The sequence below is a fragment of the Bison bison genome, unplaced genomic scaffold (assembly GCF_000754665.1).
Source record: "Bison bison bison isolate TAMUID 2011002044 unplaced genomic scaffold, Bison_UMD1.0 scf7180017864456, whole genome shotgun sequence".
Taxonomy (NCBI): Eukaryota; Metazoa; Chordata; class Mammalia; order Artiodactyla; family Bovidae; genus Bison; species Bison bison.
Genome location: NW_011495018.1, coordinates 5,425,839 through 5,450,751, shown reverse-complemented (window position 1 = coordinate 5,450,751; position 24,913 = coordinate 5,425,839). Strand labels below are relative to the sequence as shown.

Genomic DNA, 24,913 nt, shown 5'->3' with positions numbered 1-24,913 from the left:
TACAGCCTTGACGTACTCCTTTTCCTATTTGGAACCAGTCTGTTGTTCCATGTCCAGTTCTAACTGTTGCTTCCTGACCTGCATATAGGTTTCTCAAGAGGCAGGTCAGGTGGTCAGGTATTCCCATCTCTTTCAGAATTTTCCACAGTTTATTGTGATCCACACAGTCAAAGGCTTTGGCATAGTCAATAAAGCAGAAATAGATGTTTTTCTGGAACTCTCTTGCTTTGTCGATGATCCAGTGGATGCTGGCAATTTGATCTCTGAGGTCTCGCTTAGCTCTAGCTCCCAAATGCACAGCCCTGTGATGTTCAGTGTATTTTTTGGACCACTTCTCCCAAGCTCTGCTGCCCAGGCTCTGACGCTCCACTTTTCACAGCTCCTTTGCTGCCATTTCTGAACTGAGGCGGGTCCATTGGTACCCGCACATGTGTTTATGCAGGTGCAGGACAGGACGCTGCAGGACCTCAGAGTCATTTGTTCACTCTCTACACAGGCCGTCTGAACAAAACCACCTAAATATGGTCCATCGATACTCAAAACATGGACAAGCCTCTACCTTTCATCAGAGTCACTTATCATTGAACAGACCCCAAAGGTTTCCTACCACCTATTTCTTGCATTCCCCTGGCTGTTCCCAGGGTGATCTATATCTGGAATGCTTTTCCTTACAGAATGTTGTGACCACATCCTCTTTCCAAGACCATGTCTCAGTTGATTTCTTGCAGACAGCCCAGATGATAATGAAGCCTGGTGATGATAATGAAGTGTACTGAGTTCCCACTGTCCACCACACAGCTCAGCGCTCTTCATGTAAATGGCCTCATTGAGTTTGCAAGACCAGAAGCCAACCGAAAGAAACTCAGATGGGTCTCATTCCCAAATTCACGGGGCTTCTGCCAGGTGACCCTATCACTGTTTCTCAATCATGTAGAGAAGGTTGATCTGCAGATTTCTATTTCAAAGAGCAGACCATTACCTGTCAGTTGGCTGTGGGCCTTGGGGCTTCCCAGGTGGCCCTCATGGTAAAGAACCCGCCTGCCAATGCAGGAGACATAAGAGATGTGGTTTGACCCCTGGGTCAGGAAGATCCCCTGGAGGAGGGAATGGCAGCCCACTCTAGCACTCTTGCTTGGAGGATCCCATGGACCGAGGATGCTGGTGGGCTACAGTCCATAGCGTCACAGAGTTGGACACAACTCCAGTGAGTTAGCATGCACACATGGCCCTTGAATCCTTTTCTCTTAATCTATTTCAGGCAAACCTGAGCAAGTGGCCCATGAGAAAGAGCATTTCCTAAGCAACATGGGGACACAATCCATTCATATAATTGAGGGGGTTACTCAGAAAGAAGGAAAAAAAACCACACAAACCCTTTTTCTCCATAGAGACAGCAAGGGTGGCTGACATGAGCAAACTTTAGAGACCAGATAGAGTCTGGGGAACGTTCTGAACGTCAGATTACAGGGAAAATCTCACCAAGCCTTACCAAAGTAACAAATAGAAATAAACCCCCTCCCCAAAAAACCTTCAAATATTTTTAATATTGTTCATGCATTTTCTATTTTTTTACATTTGACCATCTGAAGGATAATAGAGTTCTTCCTTGGATAAAATTTGATTATTCTTCTAAGTTCTTGGAGAGAGACAATATTTTGAGAATTTTTCCCCTCCATTTTAAAACAAAGCAGGAAGGCTTTCACTTTATGTTCACAACCTACCTCTGGACAGTGAATCTTACATGGCTCGCCACCCTTTCCTGGCCAGAGAGGTTTTGGATATGATCCCAGGGAGAGGTGGTTTGAAGAAGAAAAGGCAGCAAGCTTTTAAGTGACTCTGACATCAGCAAGGCTTTATTGGGTCATTAGAATGGCCTGTCTTCTGCCCAGCACCCAGGTCCTGAGCATGTGCGCTGGGCTCCATGGCTCATTGCTGGGTATGGAGGGCTCAGTGCCATTAACTTGGACTTGGATCCTGACCTCCAGGACAGTACTGTCTAGAAGAAGAAAAATGGCCCCCAAGACACAGAAAATATATGACATTAAAAGGCAACTGAATTCTTGGGAGTTGAGTCCCGGGGAGACAGAACTGGGAAGGTGCCCTGAGGCTACATCACAGTCTGGTGAGCCATGAGGATCACCAAGCAGGGGGTCCCCAGTACCGATTGGCTACAGGGAGGCTGGACACAGAGCAGGCCTGGGGTTCTCCACCAAGGATGATTCTGTCATTTCTCCCCCAACCCAATTACATTCTGGAGACATCTGTGCTTGTCACCACTGAGAGGGGGGTCTATTGGCATCTTGGGGGTAAGGCTAGGGATGCTGCTAAGCATCCTGCAGTGCGCAGACAGCCCCAACAACAGAGAAGCATCTGGCCCCAAATGTTGATGCTGCCAAGGAGGAGAGGGGGAAGGCAACACCGGGGTGGGGGGTACTGCGTCAGCTATGGTCAAGGTCACGGTGAGAAGCAGGAACCACGAAGCAAAATGTTCCCTCTTACTAGCGACCATGGAAACACCAGCCCAAATCTCAACAGAGCAGCATTTTTCATTTGGAAATTTGGGATAATTTGCAAGTTAATACCTAATCTTGGCCAAGCATGTACAGAAAGGCACTCACCTAGGCTTCTCTTGGCGTCTAAATTGGCATATGTGTCAAGTACCTTAAAAAGGCTGATACTGACTTAGACATTCCATTTCAAGGGTATTTTATTCGAAGGGAAATAACTCAGCACACAGAAAGCCTTATAAGTCCACTGTTCACATCAGTATTACTCCAAAAAGTGAAAAACGAGTAACTACTTTAAGGACCTACAATGAAGAACTAGTTAAACTACGATATATCCATAAAGCACACCACTGCATAGTCAATGAAAGCTATCTCATAAAGTCCTGTTAGTATCAGGAAAAATTTATGATACAGCATTGAGTGGCAGAGACCCAGAGGGAAATAACATATGCAGCAGGATCTCAGCCATTTGTGAGCAAAACACAGACATGCATAGAAAGAGAATGGAAGACAAGACAGCAAAATGTGAAACGTGACTACTTAAGGGTACTGAGCTTTTTATTTCACTCTTTGTTATTCATAGTTGCCTATAATGTATTATAGTCAGGAAAATAAATCTCCTGGTGCACAGAAATTTCATGAAGATAATAAAGGTTTGAGTGAGGAGAGTGGCCATGGCCATGGAGAAAAAGGGATGGGCATCAGAGATTTTCCACTTTCCACTTTTCTTTAATGTGGAAGCAAGGAAGAGGGAGGAAGCAAAGCTGACACTAACTCGTAAGCCTGGGAGTCAGGAGGTGAGGGGACCCTTACCAAGAGCAGGAGGAAATCTGAGCAGAAAAGTGGCCACAGTGGTCTGGGACATGCCATCAGAAGGCCATGGAACACAGCTAGAGGCGTGAGCGCCCCCACCCAGGTAGCTGTGCATTCCTGGAAAATGCAGGTAATTGGTGTACCTTTCCTACAAACTTTTAGGGAGAAGCAACTAGATTAAACCCATGAAGTATCTGGAACAGCGCAAGACACACAGAAAGACAACAGAAATAAGAGAGGGGCCTTGGTGATTGTCGTACTAGTGTGGAGTTGAAACGGCGGCTCTTGCCAGACCTTTAAACCTCAGCATGCCCAGATCCCTGTTGCCTCCTGTCCTTCTCTTTTCCTAGATGCTCTCAAACACTGCTGTGGCATAAAACATCAACTCTGGGGAGAACATCCCCCAAACCATAACTCTATCCTGGAACATTGTTTTTGGCTCTGGATTCATGGGTCCAACTTTCAGCTTGCAGTTTCCCCTGCATGTCCCACTGACACTTCAGACATAACCTGCCCTCATGGTACCTGGGATCTTCTACACCTCTCCTCACATTCTCCCCTCTGGATAATAAGCTTCTCCCCTGTTACTCAACATATATGAAGAACTCTTAAAATTTAACTGTCAGAAAGCAAACAACTCAAATAAAAAAACAGTCCGAAACGTTTTATAGACACATCACCAAAGAAGACACACAGATGGAAAATAAGCATATGAAGAGATGCTCATCATATATTACCAGGGAATTGCAAATTACAACGACAGGAAGATACACTACGCAACTGTTAGAACAGTCACGGTCCAGAACACTGATGCCACCAAATGCTGGCAAGGATACAGAGTTACCAGAACTCTCCTTCATTACTGGCGAGGATTCAAAATGGTGCAGCCGCTTTGGAAGATAGCTTGGCAGGTTCTTACAAAATCAGACATACTCTTACCATATGATTCGGCAATCAGATTTCTTGGTATTTCCCAAAGGAGTTGAAAACTTATGTCTACACAAAAAACTACGCATGGATGTTTATAGCAGCTTCATTCATAACTGCCAAAAACTTGGAAGCAATCAAGATGTCCTTGTTCAGGTCAATAGATTAATAAAATGTGGTCCATCCAGACAATGGAATATTATTCATATTTCAAATGAAATGAGCTTTCACACAATGGAAAGACATGGAGGGGTTTTAAATGCCTATTAGTAAGTGAAAGGAGCCAATTTGAAAAGGATGTATATAGTATGATTCCAAGTATATGACATTTTGGAAAGGGCAAAATTATGGAGTCAGTAAAAGGATCAGTGGTTGCCAGAGTTTGGGTGGGGAAGGATGAATACAGGGAACACAGAGGATTCGGGGGGGGCAGTGAGACTATTCTATATGACCCATGTCATTATACATTTTTTTCCAAACTCATCGGAGGTCCACACCAGGAGTGAACCCTAATAAAAGCTATGGACTTTGGGTGGCGATGATGCCACCCAATGTAGGTTCATCAGTTGCAGCAAATACATCACTTTGCTGGTGGATGCTGAGAGCAGGGGAGGCTGTGAATGGTGGAGGGGGGGTTATCTCTGTACCTTCCCCTCAATTTGGCTGTGAACCCAGAACTGCTCGAAAACACAAAGTCTTTTTTAAAAGCCCCCAAATATCCCAGAGCTCAAGCCGGGAAGTCAGATGTCATCCTTGCCACTCCCATCCCCCTTCTGACCTCATCAATACTCAAGACTTGTGAATTCCACCATCAGACTCTCTCCCCAGCCTCCAGCCTCCCATACGACTCTTGTCTACTCCACGGCAATGACCTTACCTCCTTTATCCTTCACCTTCCGAAAAGTAAAGGTGATTGTCTTAAAGCATGCACCATATCACTACATCTCACTGCTGTTAGGATAAAATTGTCAATCCTTATTCTGGTCTCAAAGCCCCGACCCGAACCATTTCACGAGCTTCCTTCTTCAGCCTGAGCTTCAGCCTCGTGGTCCTGCTTGCTATGCGGCAGACACACTGGCCTTCTCAGCATCTCAAAGATGCCAAGCTCATCTCTGCCTAGAAACATCCTCTCATGCTGCTCCCTCATGTATGTGCTTCTCAAGAATCACATACAGGGACTTCCCTGGTAGTCCAAGGGTTAAGACTTTGCCTTCCAATGCAAGGGGTGAGGGTTTGATCCCTGGTCAGGGAGACAAGGTCCCACATACCGGAAAACCAAAACTTGAAACAAGCAATATTGGAACAAATTCAATAAAGTCTTTAAAAATGATCCACATCATAAATCTTTATAAAAAAAAGAACCACAGACACACACTCCTGCATATAAAATAGGTGACCACCAAGGACCTCCTGTAGAGCACAGGGAACTCTACTCAATACTCTGTAATAAATAATATGGGAAGGCCATCTGAAAAGGGAAGAATGAATGTGTACATATAACCGAATCACTTTGCCATACACCTGAAGCTAACACGACACTGCAAATCAACGATTCTCCAATAAAATTGTGAAAATAAAAAAGTCCCTTCCTCAGAAAGATCGTCTTGGTAAGTCCCCTCTTCTAAACGAAACCTTCCTTGCTACTCTGTCACGGTCCTCTCCTCACCGACCACAGTCTATGATGGCATACATATTTAGGGTATCCTTGGATGTCTGTGTCCCCACCAGAGTGTAACCTGCGTGGTGAGCTGACCATGTCTGGATTTCCTGTCCACTCTGTGGAATGGAAGGCTTGCCCACAGCCCCCACGGGAGTGAGGAAAGGTTGTCTAGACAGGGGTCTGGTCTGGCACCGCCAGGAGGTGCCAGGGCTGGACACACATCCCAGCTACTTATTGAGAACAGGGGGGTGGCATGCAAGTACCTGACTTTGCTGCTGATATGTAAAAAGACAGGAGAGCCACGTACCAAGGATGAGCCTCAGCGGGGACCTACCTCTGGGGAGGGGGAGGAAAGAACCAGAGGAAGCCAGACAGGGATGGGTGAGAGAGGCAGAGGAGACCCCAGAGTAAGCGAGGTCACCAGGAGAGAGCTTTGCTCTTTGACCCCGAGTATCTCTCCAACCTGACAACCAGACGTATCTGAACAGCTACTATGACAGAAAACCAGAGCCAGGAGAATGCATAAGTTCACGTCCTAGGAGAGGAGAGCTCAAGAGAGAGCTGGTCTGTGCCTCTCGTTTCACAGATAAAGACACGGAGACTATGGGGGGAGGAGACCTGCCCACAGTCACCCAGAGCACGCCCTTGAGAGGGGCTGGCACACCTTTTCTGTAAAGACACAGTGGTAAATACCGCAAGCTTTGTGGGTCAGTCTCTGTCCCAGCTACCCAACACCACGGGGCAGTGCAATGCAGCCGCAGAACAGAGTGTGGAGGGGCAGCCATGGCTGTGTCCCAGTGGCGCTGGACAAGATCCCCCTGTACAGCAAGGGGATCAAACCAGTCCCTCCTAAAGGAAATCAGCCCTGAATACTTGTTGGAAGGGCTGATGCTGAAGCTCCAATACTTTGGCCACCAGATGTGAAGAGCTGACTCGTTGGAAAAGACTCTGATCCTGAGAAAGATTGAAGGCAAAAGGAGAAGGGAGGCACAGCAGAGGATGAGATGGTTAGACAGCATCACGGACTCAAAGGACATGAATCTGAGCAAAGTCCAGGAGATAGGGAAGGACAGAGAAGGCTGGCGTGCTGCAGTCCTTGGCGTGCAAAGAGTCGGACATGACTCAGCGAATGAGCAACAAAGCTCCAGTGAAACTTGATTCACAAGGACCGGCCGAGGGCTGTTCAGTCCCCAGGCTGAGGCTGACTCGTCCTGCTCTCAGCTGTTGCTACACACCAGGGGGCCCGTTTCATTGTCCGTTTGTCAGCGGATTCTAAGGCTCCATAGCTGCTCTTGTTATGAATGATAACACAAAATGCAAAATCTCATCCTTCTCAAGTCTCCTCTTAACTGCTTCCCAGCAAGCAGGCACCGTCGTAAGATCGCACACCCGGTCCTTGGCCACACCTCCATGGCAGGAGGGCATGCAGTCCCTGTGTGAGTGCTGGCCAGGTGCTGGGCAGTGGGGAGCAAGGCTCGCCCTCTGATTGAGAAGCTCTGAGAGGCGAGGAGCCTCAGGACTCTGCAGAGGGTTAGACGCATCCTGCAGCCACTTCCGGCCACTGAGGGCACTGCCCTCCCATCCCATCCTTGGCAAAACAGCCCCTGAATCTGACCGCCTCTCAGCACCCCTGCCACCCTGTGCCCAAGTCACTGCCCTCAGCCCACTGTTCAGTATAGGTTTGTTGAGTGAATGTCAGTAGTAGGACCAGTTAGGAAGAGTGAGAGCTTTCCCAAATGGACACCTCACCCCAAGAAAACATTCCAAGAAAGGTTTTGGAAAAATCAGCATCAGTGAAGTGAGAAATAGGGTTTTCCTAAGCAAAGGGAACAGCAGGGAGAAGGCAGAGAGGGCAAAATGAGAAGCAAGTGCCTCTGGGGAGTGGGGCAGTGAAGAGTGGATCTGCTAGAGTAACCCAAAGGGCTTAGGTTTTTTGGAGATCCTATAAAAAAACAACCAAAAAAATAAAAAAAGAAAACAACAAAGAAACAAAGAAAAACCCAAACAAAAATGGTCCAGGGTGGGAAAGAAGGATTTCTTCAAACAGGTGCTAAGATCCATACCCCCACTCCCCCACCCTCACTGCCCCAGGTCCAGTCCTGAAAGACCCTCGACTTGTTCTAGAGAATTATGAGGCCACAGAGAGGAGAGAATGATTCAACTTCAGACAGACCAGCTGGGATGCACTCAGATCCTCTCCTCTGGGATGAAGGTTGTAGTCCCCCCTGCTGCTGGGGTCCTGCAAGAAGACAGTTCTCATAAGTTCAGCATAACTACAGCAAACTTAGGCTCGCCAAAGGTCACATCCCCTTCCCAGGACTGATACCCTGTCCCCTTGCCCCCAGAGTAACTGAAACACCACCCCAAGTTCAGAGCCCTCTGAGGCTTTCATTCTGACTGTATCACAGAACATTCATATTCTAAGCCCATCAACACCCCCATCCATGAGTGCCACTCCAAGAGCATCTAGCAATAAATGCCCAGTCACGACCATCTCAGAGAGAGCCAGATTTCCACAGACTCCAACATGGAATAATGGCCAACAGGGCAAACTTTGTCTTGGAGAATAGGCAATAAGAGCAGGCAGTATAGCTGGCAAGTCACATCTGGCCCACTGCTAGCTCTTGTCAATAAAGTTTTATTGGAACAGAGCCATGCTTATTTATTTACACGTTGTCTGCAGCTGCTTTCATCCTACGATAGCAGAGCTGAGTAGTTGCTATGGAGACCACATGACCCGCAAAGCCTATACTTAATTGCTACCTGGCCCTTTCCAAAAAGAAAAAAAATGCTTGCCAACCCCAGGTCTAGATCATTTAAGAAAAAAGTAAAACAAGGGTTCCTCCTCAAATGCCTTCTGGCATTTCTAACAAGAAGTCTTCATGGGCTTGAGAGCTGAGTGTGATGCAGGCTTCTCTGGTAGACCTGGTGTGTACACACACGGTGTCATGTAGCCTCCCCTTGAATGGTGGAAGTGGTTTCTTCATGAAATAAACCTCACTGCTACAAATGCATTAGATCACCGCGTCAGAACACCAATAAACACAGCTCTCCTTCCATGACCTGGATGGGGTTCCTCCCTCTCCAGTCACTCCCAGCTTTGTCCACTAGTGACTGCAGGTCACAGAAGGGATGCTGTGTTTCTTAGTCTTCTGACTAAATGCAAACTGAGGACTTCTCAGACCAACGCCACCATAGCCATTCTAGGACGGCGCATCTACCTAGAACATCGGTATCCACCTAGAACACGCCAACGTGTTGGCAGACGGTGTCCATTCAACAGGGTCTTCTCCACAAGCATTAAAATAGAACCAGGTGGTTCTGGCTCATCTACTTGGGTGTCTCGAGAACAGCAGAAAGCTTCAGATCTAGACCACAGATGGGAAATGAAACTGGCAATAAGTAACGTATGGAACTCAATACTGGCTTAGGCATGCAACACCTGGTGAGGAGAGAAACATCCAGGTCAACCTGGAAGTCCCACAGAATACCAGGAGAACAGATCTCAGTCTAGGAAGGATGTCTGAGCCAGTAAGTTTTAATTGTGTCAATGGCATGGCTTGTTATATTTAGCTAGAAATTAACTGTGCTGCTTATTCCTAACAGATTCTACCAGGGTAACTGGGCACCAAATGCTGGTCTTATTTATACACCCAGGAGCAGTGTTTGAGCATCACCTTGGACACTGGTAATGGACATGGGGCCACCATTGAGAGAGTCCCCACCTTCGTAACTTGATCTATTCTGTGCTCTCACTGAGGATGGCACAGCCGGAGCCAAACACACAGGACAGAGCTCAGCTCTGGCACCTCCTGGCCAGGTGGGCTCGGACAAGTTATTTAACCTTCAAGCCTTGTCTGTCTTTTCTGCAAAATAGGAATGATGATATTCTCTTTATAGAAGGATTTAAATGGTTCAAAGTAATGAATACAGTGCACGTAGCCCAGGGCTTAGCCTCTAGGATTTCCACAGTGTGTGTTGTAGGTATTGATAGGATGGTGATGGTGGGGTTGGTGATGATGGCGAAATTCTTCCCTACCAGTAGATGCCGGGATTTGTTGAATGCCCACCTACCAGGTGCCAGCAGAATGCTTCTAACAGTGGAGAAGTAACAGACTTACAGGACCTGAGGAAATGAACAAAGAGGGAACCCGTTCCCAAGCCCTCAGCCTCTGAAAAGAGAACAAGTGCCCCCTGGGTCTATTAAAAATGCGTGTCCTGGCAGACACAGCCAATCTGCATTGCACAAAGCGCTTGATAGCATCTCATTTTCTCTAATCTTAGTAATCTTTCTGGGTGTGTGTCCTGGAGGCTCTTTCAAGAATACAATTTATAGGACTGTCTGTCTGATGACCTAATAACTAGAGCTGAAATTGCTTTGCCTCCATTTGTGCAGAATCTCCAGGGCTGCACCTACCTTGCAGCAGAATGCTAGTCGGCTTAGTGAGTATGCTGCTTATTTGATATTTTGGAATCTTTCCGATACAAAGAATCAGATTCCTCTGATGAACCACAGGTGAACCATACTTCACCTATGAAGTACAAAGCCCGCTAATAGCATGTGTAGCCACAGGAGGCTGTCAAGAACGCCGCAGAGAAGATTCCAGTTTCAAGTGAAAAAAACACAAACAGTTTCCTTGCGTTTTAATGAGCATCACCACTGCTGGCAAGTACTCGCATTAAGGTTAAAAAGCTTTGTCAAGACTGAAGGTCAGAGAGCTCACCCTTGCAGACTTGTGTTGACTGCGCTAGGACAGACTGTGGTAGTTAGAGTCCGTGATGAGCTGTGCTTATGCATTTCAGGCAAGAATCCTATCTCATGGACAGGACGTGCTTTCTTGTCACTGGGAAGAAATGCATCCCATTGCAAATGAGTTTCTGAGGGAGAGAGCACAGCATTACAGGGATACGTATGTGTGTGTGTGCATTTATATTTGTACACATGAATACATGTGTCCCAGTAAGCCCAAGGTTTTATAACTTTGAACTTCATGATTGAGGGCCCAGAGTCACATGGAACCTCTTTCCCTTACAGATTTCATCTCAAAAAGAGCAGAATTTGTTAAAGCTTAAGGGAAGCTTCAAGAATACCAAATCCAACCCCTTCTGTAGTTACCCAGATGAGGAAACAGACTCAGAGAGTTAGTGTGGCTTCTCCATGTTCCATGTGCTGCAAAATAATAGATGAGCAACTCTAAGAAAGTGATCTGGCCTCCATGAGCTTCTCCTTCCTCAAATGGTAGAGCAGGGCCAGGCGGTTTAGAGCCTTTCAAATGCTCCACACCTGCCTCATTGGGATTAGAGCTCTTCTGAGGGAGGTCAGCTCAGGGGAGGTAAAAATTAACTCATACTTTTTGCTTAAGAAAGCCAGTTACAGGAGCAGTGATCTCACAAAGTCACAAGCAAAAACCTTCTCTGCACCAAAGTCAAGAATAGGATGGGGGGATTTTCTTTGTTCCTGCTCCTCTGAGATAAATGTTTGAGTCCTGGCTCTAGTGATTTTTAAGACTCTTTTGTTGAAAGTGCTGTAAATCTAAATTATGATTTCATACCATGAGACACTGCACAGAGACTGGGGTATGCTTCAACAGGGAAGCGTGCAACGGTACAGGCCATATATTTCCAGAATCTTCATCAACAGGGAAGAAGAAATGGCTGGCTTGAGAAATGTCTTTTAAAAACCAAAGTGAGGCCCAGCTTTGCAACACTGATGGCTGCTTACATTTTCCTAGTTGCAATAAGTCTGCCAGGCTCCAAGGCATTCAACAGTCTCATCAGTTCTGAAAGCCATGTCAAATTGCTTTAAATTCTCTGAGCATTCAATATATATACACTTGTTAAAATTAATTACATCATGTAACATTTCTACACACATTATAGCTTTAAAATGTTTTACAGTCATTTTTATTAATTAATAAAGCTGTTAATGGGTACAAATTGTACCATAAAATTATTATGCATATGTTGCATGTGCATTTTACTCAATTTTACTACTATTATCTTTAAATATTTTCCCCAAGTGGTAAGTCACTAATTCATAAACCAGAGTTCCTCACAGAAGTATACACAGGGAAGGAAAGAAATCTGACCTCTGATTAAGGCCCCCTCCACTTCCAACTCCAATCTCCCTAGAAAGGTGACGGGTGCCCAAAACAGCTGACCCTGGGAACTCTGCCTGGCCCTGGGCAATGGCAGAGAGGCAAACATCCAGGCCAGTTTGCCCCCAGAAAATGTAACCAAGGGGACAGAAAACTGCTGCGTTTGCTGTTTGGTATGGAGAGTCCCCATTTTGCCTCTTTTTGAAAACACCCATAATTGCTGTCCACACTCACATACAGACACTCACACTCTCACATATATACTCCACGATGGAGCCCTGTGGCCCAGGCTTCTAAGGCCAAACCATCAACATCAATGACCCAATTGAAAAGTAAACAGCATAGAAGCCTGGACACTTCCAGACATGCAGATGTTCAGAGCAGAGGGACAAGACATCCGGGAGAGATGGCCCTTGGTTCTTCTCATCCTACCCTGGAACGACAGGGGCCTAAATGAACTTCACTTGGGGCGAGTTTCCTACTCATTACGTATGGTCTGGAGCTACTGATGGCAACAAGTTTATGGGAAGACCTTTCATAATTTACAGAAGCATCATCTAAGAACATCTATCCAATCAGACATCGATATGCAGCTACGGTCAGCTCTGAGTGGGACAGATGAAGCCACTACTGAGAACTGCTTCTTGGAGTAACTGACCTAGAAGAAACTCACTAAGCACCTTGGCAATTAAACCAATTACCTGAAGCGGGGAGGGGTCTGCCCTTGGTGGCAGGGAGGATGGGAGCGTCACTCACCTGCCGTGTAACTCCAGCCTGGGATGTGAATGGACAGTTGGTTGGCCTGATTGTGACCACGGGTGGGACAACGAGTCGCCTGGTCCTCCTTCCGTTTTCTCATGGTGATCTGGTTAGTTCCCGCCTCTGCATTTTCCGAAGGAGGAAAGCCTCTCCAAGGACACCTGCCAGCCTCCAAGTTCCTGAAACCCATCTGCCCCAACGATGGGTTTTCCTTCAAGAAACTTCCTTGCAAACCCAGGTTCCAGCGTGGGCCAAGGAGATCCTGGTCTCCCTCCTGGAGCTCGGGCTTCAGGGCTCCACTTCCAGGCTCTCGGTTCTCTGTGTCATCTACTCCATCTGGTGTTAGCCTGTGTGAACTGCAGCTCAGGTTGAGGGACAGGACGGATCTGTGCATCTTAGGGCCAGCAAGCTGAGGTGGCTCCACAGGGACCGAGAGGGACCTGTCCAGATAGTAGATGGGATTGGGACACGACTGGGACACCCTGAGATGGACACACGAGCTGAACACCAGTGGGCTCTTTCCTGCCCGTGACCGCGAGGTGCCTGGAGAAAACTGATCCTCCCTGTGGTCCACGTTGGTGATCCAGTACCCATGTCCCTCACATAGCTGTGCATGGGCCTCGGGGACCTTCAACCCCATCACACAGCTGTTTCTGGAGAACTCTGTACAGGTGAAAGGTCCATGGTGCTGAGTTGGATCGGCACCGCCAGCCAGAGCAGAGGGGTCCCCAAGCAGAGCATCCCGGGCCCTGCACTTGATGCAGAGTGGGTCCCCAACAGCCTCCCACACCAGGGTGCTAGCAGGGGGACCCACACGCCTGGCCGTGATGGTGATGGATGCAAAGCCCTTCTGGGAACCACTGCACGGCTTCTCCTCCTTGGGCGGTGGCTTGGTCTTGAGTCCTGGCTCCCCCACCGGGGTCTGAACTCCCAGTCCTCCAGGAAGGAACTCGAAGGCCCTGTTAATGGTGACTCTGCTGCGATTAGCCAGAGACGGCTTCATGGGATATGCACACGGCACAGGCAGCGCGGCCCCATTTTCTTTTGATTTATTCTCATCAATCAGCTGTGAAATGACTATGGATGAAATCATTTTTGTATTCTGAGATGCCAGAGTCCCCTGCAAATGGAAAAAGATGGCAATTATTCAAGCAGCTTGTTGTAATGCAGGCAGATAACTCTTTCAAGGGCCAAGAGGATGCTGGAGAGTGTCCTTCCTAACACTCAAGTGTTTCTCACCCAAGGCCATTCATCACACACCTGACACCCACCACCTCTGAGCATCCGAAGGGCAGGAAACCCGTGTCTGCTTGTGAAATGATTAGACATTCTGGAAAAATATCTCTGACTGGGGAGTTGGTTTTGCCCTGCTGGAGTCTATACTGAGTTAATTTAATGGTGTTTGTGTTGATGGGGATAATCAGACTTCAGCAATCACCTTCACCAGGCCCAGGAGCACCTGGATACAGGCTCACAGCTTCACAGAAGAGGGAAGAGGCCTTCTGGAGGACGGCTGGGACTTGGGAGCACAGGTGTGCGTGGGGGATGAGTCCAGGCTCCTCCATGGGATCAGCACACACGATTCCAAACAGCACCCCCACTCCTGACCTCAGCCCCCAACTTCCCAACAGAGTCCCCCATCTCTGCTGGTCTAGACTGGAACTCAGTCACTCGCCCAGGCTCGGCATCACAGGATCAAAGTCCAGAAACCAAAATTAACGGAAATCAAACGTCCAGGCTTGACAACTGCCCAGACTAACACAGTAACGACAGCACATAACAGAATGGGATGGGGGTGGGGGGTTGGGCCAAAACAGATGCAGTTTTATGGCGTTTCAGTGCCCAGGTATTTGAACATGAGTTCTTGTCCAGGATAACGATCAAGGGGCTGCATGCTTCCTAATCAGCAGATCCTATATCCTGACAGTCAATCACCAGTGTGTCCAAGCGCCGTGCTGTGATCTTTAATAAAGCATCTACCCAGGTGGAGACCAGGAAGAAGACTGCCCTCATTTTGAATTTATCACACGTGTGCCTGAAGTACTGCAGAAAACCACACGGAAGACTGTGCGCGTCCAGCACCAGGGGATGCTCCCGGGGTTCTGAGCCTCTGTGTTGACTTATTGAGGCACTTTAGATGAACCCTTGCATACACTGCAAGGCACCCAAAATAACCCAGGGACCTGCTCACCCCACGCTGGCTGCGGGAGCTTCACCTCGGGGGCCTGAAGGCGTAACTGTGCTCAGCACTGACCGCAGCAGCTCGTTAACGCCAAGGAACCTGAGGATCACCTGGGATGTTACACCTGCAGGGTTCCCAGGCTCCAAATCTGCGGGTCTGTGGGTGGGGCACAGGCATCTGCATTTTAGCCAACGTTCCTGGCAGCCTGATGCAGGTGACCCAGGGAGCTCATGGAAAACCGCGGACTGAGCCATGGGGTGGCTGGTCTTTCCAAACAGGGGAGGGCCTGTGTTTGATGAGAGCAGATCATACTCTTCTCCTAAAATGGGATAAGAAAGTGCAGCGGCTTTTTCTTTTCTTTAGGGCAGGATTCACATGCATTCACTTAGCTACTGGAATGCTCTCCTCCAGCTGGACTTTTGATTGGAGGACCCGTGCATGAGGTCTTAGCACCCAAGACTCCTTGCATCCTTGCTATTAGACATGGGAAGAGGGACAGTTTGTCTTTCTCGGTTTTTCCTTTGTTTTCTTATTTTCATGGCAATCTCCATTAGCTCACGGGTGTTAACATTTGAAAGATACATGTTAACACTGTAAATCAACTACACTCCAATATAAAATAAAAATGAAAGGTAAAGATATGTGGGAAGTTGCAAATTCAAAAGATGACAAGAGTTAGGTGAATAAGAAGAAATGGAGAGGAGCGTGATCTTGAAAATCACCCTTTAAAAAATCAAAACGCCGGACTTCCCTGTCGAACCAGTGGTCAAGACTTCATTCTTCCATTAAAGGGGGTCGGGGTTTGATCTCTAGTTGAGGAGCAAAGATCCCATATGCCATGTGGCGAGGCCAAGAAAATATAAAAGAACAAAACAAAGTAAAGCCTTCCAAAAGAAAAATAAATATCCATGGCGGAAACAGGGCAGCTCCGGGTAGTCCAGTGGTTAAGCCTCCACAAGCCAACTGCAGGGGGCACAAGACTGACCCCTGGTCAGAGAACTAGGATCTCAAATGCTGCGCAGCACAGCCAATGATAATAAGAAACATCATGGCTACCTTTCTCCAGATGGCCAGTGCGAGCCATGCTCTGCTTGAACCTCTTCTCTAAAGCAGGGGCTCCTCTTCAGTGGTTTTCAGTCCAGGATACACAGAATCACCTGGGTGCTTATAAAACCCCCAATGCTCAGGCCTCCTCTCCAACGATTTAGAATCCTTGGGGTTGGGGCCCAGGCGTTGGTGCTTTTTTATTTATTTTAAATTAATTTATTTATTACAATTGGAGGCTAATTATTTTACAATATTTTTTGCTATACATTGACATGAATCAGCCACAGGTGTACATGTGTCCCTCCCCAGTCTTGAACCTCTCTAAAGCTTCCAGTTGATTGCAGGGCTGGCAACGCAGAGAGCCACTGGGATGCTCGAGACCCCTCCCTCCCATCCCCTGACCCTGCACACAGCACGTCCCAGGGCTGTCGTTAACTCACAAGAAAACCGAAGTTCACCTGATATACACCCCAGGTCACTTGACTTGAATATCATTGCTCCCATTTTAGTAAAATTTCGTTCTGATAATAATTGCTCCCATGCAATCTACAAAGTGCTTAATCACACCCAGGAGGAATTCCTTTGACACTGGTCTTCCAAGAGCAAAACAAATACCCATGTTGGAAACGGGGCAGCACTGGTCTTGGAGTGCAAGTCTCCCCAAGTTTGGGCCAGTGAGCACCTGCAGAGAGAACACCTGGGATTTAAATCTGTGTCTTATGCAGATTTCTGAACCCCTCCCTCCAGAGACCTAAGGTGAGTCAGGATCTCAGGGGATAATGCTCAGAAGTTGTATTTTTAAGCATCTGCCAGGTGAGTCTTCTGCACAGTAAGATAGAGAGGATGCTGGGCTAGGGGCTTCCAGACTGGCCACAGGACCGTGGAGGCAGCCTTGGTTTCCACAGCTATAGAGCCAGGGGACAAACAGGGTAATTGTCGTGGAGAAGCCAGGCTGCCTCGTACTGTGGCCCCCAGCATTAAAGGGGACTCCATCCTTTAGGCTCAAGATCACATGAGAGCCTTGGCCTTGATATAAACAAGGGGTGTCAGAAATGAGGGGTGTGTTTCTAGGAGTGGGTGAAGGCCATCTCACCTGGAACAAGGGCAGACCAGAAAACGATTCTCGTTGCATCAAGCCGGCTGCTTGCCTGAGCTGAGTCAGAGAGCCCACACTAGACGGATACCTCAGGGCTGTGGATTTACAGAAGGAGGTCCTAGAGGCCCAGAGAGTCAACCACCGTTTCATTACTTTGGGGCTGCAAGTGCTACTGTGACTTTATCCCATTAGATGCAAACAGATAAGGGAAGTCTCACATGAATGATGTGAATCTGAACTTATTTCTGAAGCTCCATCATCAATCCAGAAGTCAGAGTGACCCTGTTCCAGGGAGGTCAATGCTGACGGAAGCCCAGTGTCAAAGGAAAATCCATTTGCCTTCACTACCTCATACGGGAGTTGTGGAGATCAAAACCAAGGATGGGCGTGGGAGTACCTCCCAAGACATGAACATTCTATGTAACTCCAGGGTATAACTTGTCTTGTGAGTTAGCAGAAATTAGTGGATATCTGACGTAAGCAAACCTATGGAGGCATGAGGGGGTATTTATATCGAAACTGTGCATATTTTACTGGAATTTATAATGAATGCATTTGAGGTTGACTTGCATCAATGGAAACAACCCATTACATACCTAATACATTGAAATTTTGTTAATATGACTGTAGAATAAATGTAATTATTTTAAACGCAAATTCTGTTATTCATAACATAGAGTCATAGTCAAACCATTTACAGTAAATCCCCTACATATGAACTTTCAAGTTGCAAGCTTGCAAAGATGTAAACATGTTTCCAGCCCCTGTATGCCAGCTGTTGTACTATACTGCTGTATTTTTCAAGATGCTGTAAGATTAAAAATGTTTTTTTTTTTCCATTTGTTTTTATGTATACACTACTTGTGTGAAAAAATATTATAAACACATTACAGTACAGTACTAGACAGATTATGTTAGTTGGGTACCGAGGTTAACTTTGATGGACTTCCAAACAGACTGGACTTATGAACATGCCCTTGGAATGGAACTTTTTCGTAGGCAGGGAACTTACTGTATTTATTTGCTCATCCACTATTTGCTGAGCACCTACTATGTGCCAGGTTCTGTGATGGGTGCAGAGGGAACTTCCTAGCTTCATGGAATTAACAGACTGGAGGTCACATCAAGCAGGTCATCAAACTGCCAGGCCAGGGATTATTAGATTAAAGTCTACTGAATTTCTTTCAGGTGTTTAGACTCAGTTTTGACAAAAGCCCCAACCAATAAACAGAGAAATTAAAAAGGAAACATTGTATTCTTTGCCCTTCAATCTACATCACGATTGTATGGGCAGTTTTATTTATGAAATCCTATTTTCTCACTGAGACCTAGTAAATAACTAAAGATGAGATCTAAGCTCCTAAAAATCAGCCTCAGTTTCCTAGAGCTGCTTTAACAAAGTACCACAGTCTGTGTGGCTTACACAACAGAAATTTTATTTTCTCACAGTTCTAGAGGGCTTCTTAGGTGGCACCAATGGTAAAGAACCTGCCTGCCGATGCAGGAGACTTGAGAGATGCAGGTTTGATCCCTGGGTCAGGAAGATCCCCTGGAGGAGGGCATGGCAACCCACTCCAGTGGGTACGACTCTTGCCTGGAGAATCCCATGGACAGAGAAGCCTGGTGGGCTACAGTTGGACACAACTGAAGTGACAAAGAGTTGGACACAACTGAAGTGACCTAGCAGCAGCAGCTGGAGACTAGAAGTTCAAGATCAAGGTGCCAGCAGCTCTGAGCCTTCTCCGGGTATCTTCAGAGTTCCTTCCCTCTGCGTGTGTCTATGTCCTAAACTCTTCCTACAAAGACACCAGTCATATTAGATGATGGCCCATCCTCACTGAGCCTGAATCGTCTCCTTAAAGACCCTGCTCTAAACACACACTCTGAGGTTCTAGGACTGAGGACTTCCGCATATAAATTTGTGGGGGGGGCGGGGCATAGTTGAGACCATAACAGACTCCACTATATCACATCACGTCCTGCTCTCTTCTGGGCTGGGAAACCAAGAAAGAGAGGAGACAGACGGGCCACTTGATATGCCTATCCAGCTAGCGCTTTTCAAACAGGACAAACTTCCTTTAAAAGTAATCACATCTTTTACATCAAATATCTTCCCCAATTAAGCTGTTTCAAGGTGTCACTCCATCTGTCCTTGGTTAACTGAACATGGCTTTGAAACAAGATGTCTTTTATCTAATATAAAATTAACTGATGTAAGAGTTGATTGGAGAGGAAGAAAATAATCTCGTGTGTAAAGTGGAACATTCAAGGTCAGAGAGAGGTCAAATGAGTTGGGTTTTACATCAGGCTTTTGGTAGTAAATCATCCCTTTCCTGACCATCCCACACAACACTCTCTCGTTCATAAATGCTGTTTAAGATATCGATTTCTTTTAAATGTTTCAAACATGATTCTATAGTGCTGATAATGACTTTCATAGCTTTATGCATTTTATTGATTGTTTTTAACTTTATATTTATGCCTTAAGGCATATTACTAAGAAGGGCTCTGTTTCATAAGTTGAAGGATGAGAGAAATAAACAGCAGGTGAGCAGGAAGATCAGATCCTGAACCACGGGAGTAAGTAAGGGTGCTTCTATTCCTGGAGCAATTTATTTTCTCCAAATGAATGTAGCTCAGCATCAAATCTAATGTATGGCTTTGAAGTCTGTATTATTCTCCGTGAGACAGTCCTTTCCTTTTCCATAGCTGCTCTGCAAACCACAACTCTATTTGCCAGTGGAGCCTCTGTTGCCACCTCCCGACACACTCTGAAGTTACCTTTGCATCAGCTGCAAGCGGCTCACTCCCGCTCGGGGGATCTAAAATCATCTTCTCTAGGTCATCTGCCAACCCAGCGGCATCTCATCCTAAGTGTAAGTTCTCAAATGTTCCTCTGGCATGTAACAATAAGGAAAGATGGTTTTAAGACAAAATGGAAAAGTTGGAGATTTTCTCCCTCTCCAACCTGCAGCTCTTATCTTTCTACACATTCACTAGAATCCAGAGGATTCAATGCAGTGTAATATATGACAGTGAAAATCTGGCAAGAATCTAAATGTTTTTTCAAAGAGGATTGGGTAAGTCAATCATGGCACGCACGACTGCCTCATATTCTGTAGAAATTAAAACTAAGGATTACAAAGAATTTAAATGATATGGGAAGTTGCCTGTGATAAAATGTTATGTAATACAAGAACACTATAAATGTTGATATACATTACAGTTGCATGTTTAAAAATGCATGAGAAAAATACGGGAAAGAAATACGTAAGTATTTCCTTATTTATATATTCCTACATTTTCCTAAGTGTCTATATGAAATTGCCATTATTTTTGCTATCAGGAAAATTAAAAAAAAATTTTTTTAAATAAAACTCAGTTCCATAATTCATTCCTTTTAAGTAATCACTTGGCTGGAGAAGTGCCTACATATCATTTCTATGGCTTCGATGAATTTGAAAGGAAAAGTGATCAATCTTTCGGAGGCTCTGGAGGAGAGGCAGAGATTTATGGTGGTTACAAAGGAAGGGCACCCATTTGGAGTGTTCATCATCTTAGAGCATCCTTATAACACCCACCAAGGGACAAGCCTTAAGAGCTCAAAGTTAGGAGGGAAATTTGAAAGTCACGCTACTGTCATGATCAAAGCAGAGGATCCAGATCATTGCAAAGTAGATGTTTAGAAGGTGTGGTCTCTGAGAGTTAGTCCAGTTATAGATAATGACCAAGTGTGAGTATATGAATGTGTGTGTGTGTGTGTATTATTGAGATCCAGCCACATGGGTCCAAAGATCTGTATCGTGAATGACCAAACTGATTAATTTTAACATCAACCAGAAAAAATGCTGAACTTTACTAGTTCAATGTGAAAAACAGGTGGGAAAGATCTTCAGATGGTATCTTTCTTGTTAAAAAAGCAGCGGCTGACCTCCACATTATCCTCCACTTCTTAATGGACATCTCCTCCCAGGGATGGTTCTCAGTGGTCAATGGCTCCTCCAACTCATTTCCCTCCCTGCAACCCGGGGTTCTTGTTCCTGCTTTCAGGAAGCACATTAATTATAGTTACACATCTGCACATCTCAGATAGGGAGCTCCGTGTCCGACATAGAAATGGCTTTAAATATTGACGACTAAATCTCAGGACTCAGAATAGTGGCCTTCATCCATTGTGTGAGATTTCAGCCTGGGATCTCTGAGGAAATGTTGAACTTTATTAAACACAAAGTTAAATTAAAGGATAATACCTAAGATAAGTATTTAGGGTGCAAAATTATTTTTTACCTTGGCTACATTAATGCTATGAGGGATCAATTCTTATAATTCCACTTTCTCTCGTAATTACAAAGTTGGCAGCAGAATTATCATCTGTGAAAGCCAAGAGATGCCTTGTAAACTATAACACTTCGGACAATTCTCTCAGGCAGAAAGTCCATAGTTCAAGTTCTGTTCACTGGAATGAGACTTTCTCTACACCAGCCTTGTTGAGCAAGATCAGAACAAAAGCTCTGGACCCAGATAGCTTATGAGCTGTGAGATTCTGAGGCAACTACTGGAGCTATTGAAGCTTTCATTTTATCATCTGCAAAATAGGTATAATAACAATACAGTTGTCCCTCAGAATCCAATGGGGGTTGGTTCCAGGACCCCACCTCCTCAGATACCAGAAGCCAAGGATGCTCAAGGCCCTTGTGTAAAATTTCAGAGTGTTTGCAATATAATCTATGCACATCCTCCTGTTTACTTTAAATCATCTCTAGATCATTTATAGCCTGCAATACAGTATAAATGTTATATTGATATGTAAACTGGCATGTAGCATGTTCAAGTTTTGCTCTTTAGAATTTTCTGGGATTCTTTTCCCAAATAGCTTTGATCTACAGATGGGTGAACCCACAGATGAAGAATCCATGGACATGGAAAGCCAGTGGTCTCTCCTCCCTGGGTTTGTGGTAAGGTGAAAAGAGTCAGTTAGACAGAGTCTGGCATGCGGTATGCTGTCAACATTACCACTGTGTACACAGAGTTCCTTATTGTCTAGCATCAGAAACATTTCATTTTGTGAATATGACCTCTAATTTCCTTCCCTGTGTGAGATCGCTGACATTTTTTGCAGTCGTAACAACCTGTGCTAGCTTGTTAGATTTCAAATTACCTCTTATCCACCTTCAAAATGCCATATGGCATCATCCGTCCTCTCCAGCAGATTAATTTTGGTTTAAAGTTGAGATTTGATCACCATACTCTCCTTTGATACTGCAAATCTACAAATTATTGGTCAAGATTATAAAAGGATGAATGGATACACACTGCATACTTTAACGTAAAGTCTTAGTCATGATGGTTAGATTTTCTGCTGCGTTGATCCCAATTATGACTAAACAAAATAAAATGCAAACACATCACAAGTAGGCCAGTGATCACGTTTTACAGTTGGCTGCATTTTGCTGCCTACTCTAGGAGTTAAAAACATATGTTACCTCAGTGAAGTCAGATCTCTTCTCTGGAACATCAGACTGGAGATTTTTAAGGACAATTTGATCGTGGGGACTGTACTGGCTGTCCCGTAATCCTAGGCAAAAGGAAATAATATTGCTACTTTTTAGTATACGAAAGGATAAAGTGGAGTATATAACTTTACTATAAAATTTAATGTCACCTACTCAAGTATTATGGGCTTCCCAGGTGGCACCAGTGGTAAAGAACCCGAGAATGCTGGAGACATAAGAGACACAGATTCGATCTCTGGGTCAGGGACAATCCTCTGGAGGAGGGCACAGCAATCCACTCCAGTATTCTTGCCTGGAGAATCCCATGGACTGAGGACCCTGGTGGACTACAGTCCATGGGGTCGCAAAGAGTGGGAAATGATTGAAGCGACTTAGTACGCAAGTATTATATGAACCATAGTGAATCTAGGCTACTCGGACCCAAGAAAAACCTTGTCTGTTCCCCTTATCCACCCAACCCACTCCATGGAGGCTCTGACTTCACTGTTATTCTGTTTATCAGGCTGTAAGATGCCTTCCTCCATACTGTTGCTTTATGTTCCCAGACTCGGTAATATTAATAAATGAACAAGTTTAGCCTTCACACACTCACCCGTGCTGAGTTTGCACCCAGCAGAAGAGAGAATCATGTCTATGGATTTCTCAACATCCCTGGAGTTAAGAATGCCTGAACTGCAACATCAACTTTCATCCAACCTCTTAACACAATCATTCTGGAAGGACCTGTGAGTGACTCAAACACTGATAAGGAAGCTGCTTTGGAATACCTGAGGATTATTTTGTGATGACATTGTGAGGAAAAAATGAGACACCGTGGACCAGCCTCCACATAAACACCAGCCACAGCAGCAGCCAAGAATATCTTCAGGTCCACATGCTCACAGCAGGGGACAATAATTGTAGAACCTGGGCTCGGGTCCTGGCTCCACCATCCACCAGCTTGGAAACTATGGACAAGTCTATGGAATCGTTCTATGGAATTTCCTCATCCACCCAACCTGCCCTGCACCCCTCATGGAAAGCTGAGGAGAAGGAAGTTGCACTTTGTGATGCAAGCCTGAAGTATCAGGACGTCTGCCTGGTGTCCTGCTGCCAAAGCAGGAATGTGAGTCAAGCCCAAGAAGGTGGGTAGCGATCAGCCTTCACTGCAACACAGCCCTGGGTTACAGCGTTGCCTTCACAATGCAGCTATTCCAAGGAGAGTGAGTTTCCAGAAGGTGCAAAGAATGCTTTCCCAGTGCTGATGATGAGAAAGAAGAGATCTAAGAAAGCAGCTCTCTAATTTAGCATCTTTATCAGTTCATAAGAAGGGTTTATTAAAGAATTTAGATAAAATTTCAAGCATCTTATGGGGGAAATGACATGCTATGGCATTTTCAAGTTTGGCAGATTTGCAAAAGCATCAGGATATGGCAATTTCAAGGGCCACCACTGACCCATCCAAAACGTATCCACATCTTGTCTCGTCCTTGGTGATAACAGAGCCCCCATCAGATCCACCCGGACGTGTGGCTACGTCCCCATCTGAGCCTGGAACTGAGTGACAGAGATGTTCATCCAACATGATGTGCATGGATTACTTCCCGTGAAGCACAAATATAAGACTTGAAAGATGTCATGGATTTCTGTGCAGAGTCGATGCATCATGATGAACTGACAATAAAGCTGATGAAGACGGAAATCTCCTGGCTCTGGTCTGTGTTTAAGAACTCTGCAGTCAGCACAGGCCTGGGGCCAGACCAGCCTGTTCTGCATCCCAGCTTGGCCCCGAGCTCACCTGCATAGGGAAGGTGCTTGCCCTCCCTCCACATTATGGATGAGATTCTTCATCCTTAAAATGCAGGTAATAACACCTCCTTCCCAGCTTTGTGATCCGTGCACTACAGGTTCTGTATGTTACCAGGGATGGGATGTGGGGTTCAGTTCAGTTCAGTTCAGTCACTCAGTCGTGTCCGACTCTTTGCGACCCCATGAATCACAGCACGCCAGGCCTCCCTGTCCATCACCAACTTCCAGAGTTCACTCAGACTCATGTCCATCGAGTCAGTGATGCCATCCAGCCATCTCATCCTCTGTCATCCCCTTCTCTTCCTGCCCCCAATCCCTCCCAGCATCAGTCTTTTCCAATGAGTCAATTCTTCGCATGAGGTGGCCAAAGTACTGGAGTTTCAGCTTTAGCATCATTCCTTCCAAAGAACACCCAGGACTGATCTCCTTTAGAATGGGTTGGTTGGATCTCCTTGCAGTCCAAGGGACTCTCAAGAGTCTTCTCCAACACCACAGTTCAAAAGCATCAATTCTTCGGCACTCA

At 45.9% G+C, this 24,913-nt stretch overlaps 1 protein-coding gene across 1 annotated transcript in view; it reads right to left on the bottom strand.

Annotated features, from left to right (window-relative positions):
- The window catches only part of LOC105002517 (chromosome unknown open reading frame, human C10orf90), a 95,910-nt gene that overhangs the window by 62,853 nt on the left and 8,144 nt on the right, over positions 1-24,913 (bottom strand). Inside the window, exons 2-3 of the mRNA XM_010859153.1 lie at positions 22,573-22,664; positions 12,762-13,884 (exon numbers count right to left, since the gene is read on the bottom strand). Coding sequence (XP_010857455.1) covers positions 12,762-13,884; positions 22,573-22,664 — 1,215 coding nt within the window. The remainder of the gene's footprint in view (positions 1-12,761; positions 13,885-22,572; positions 22,665-24,913) is intronic.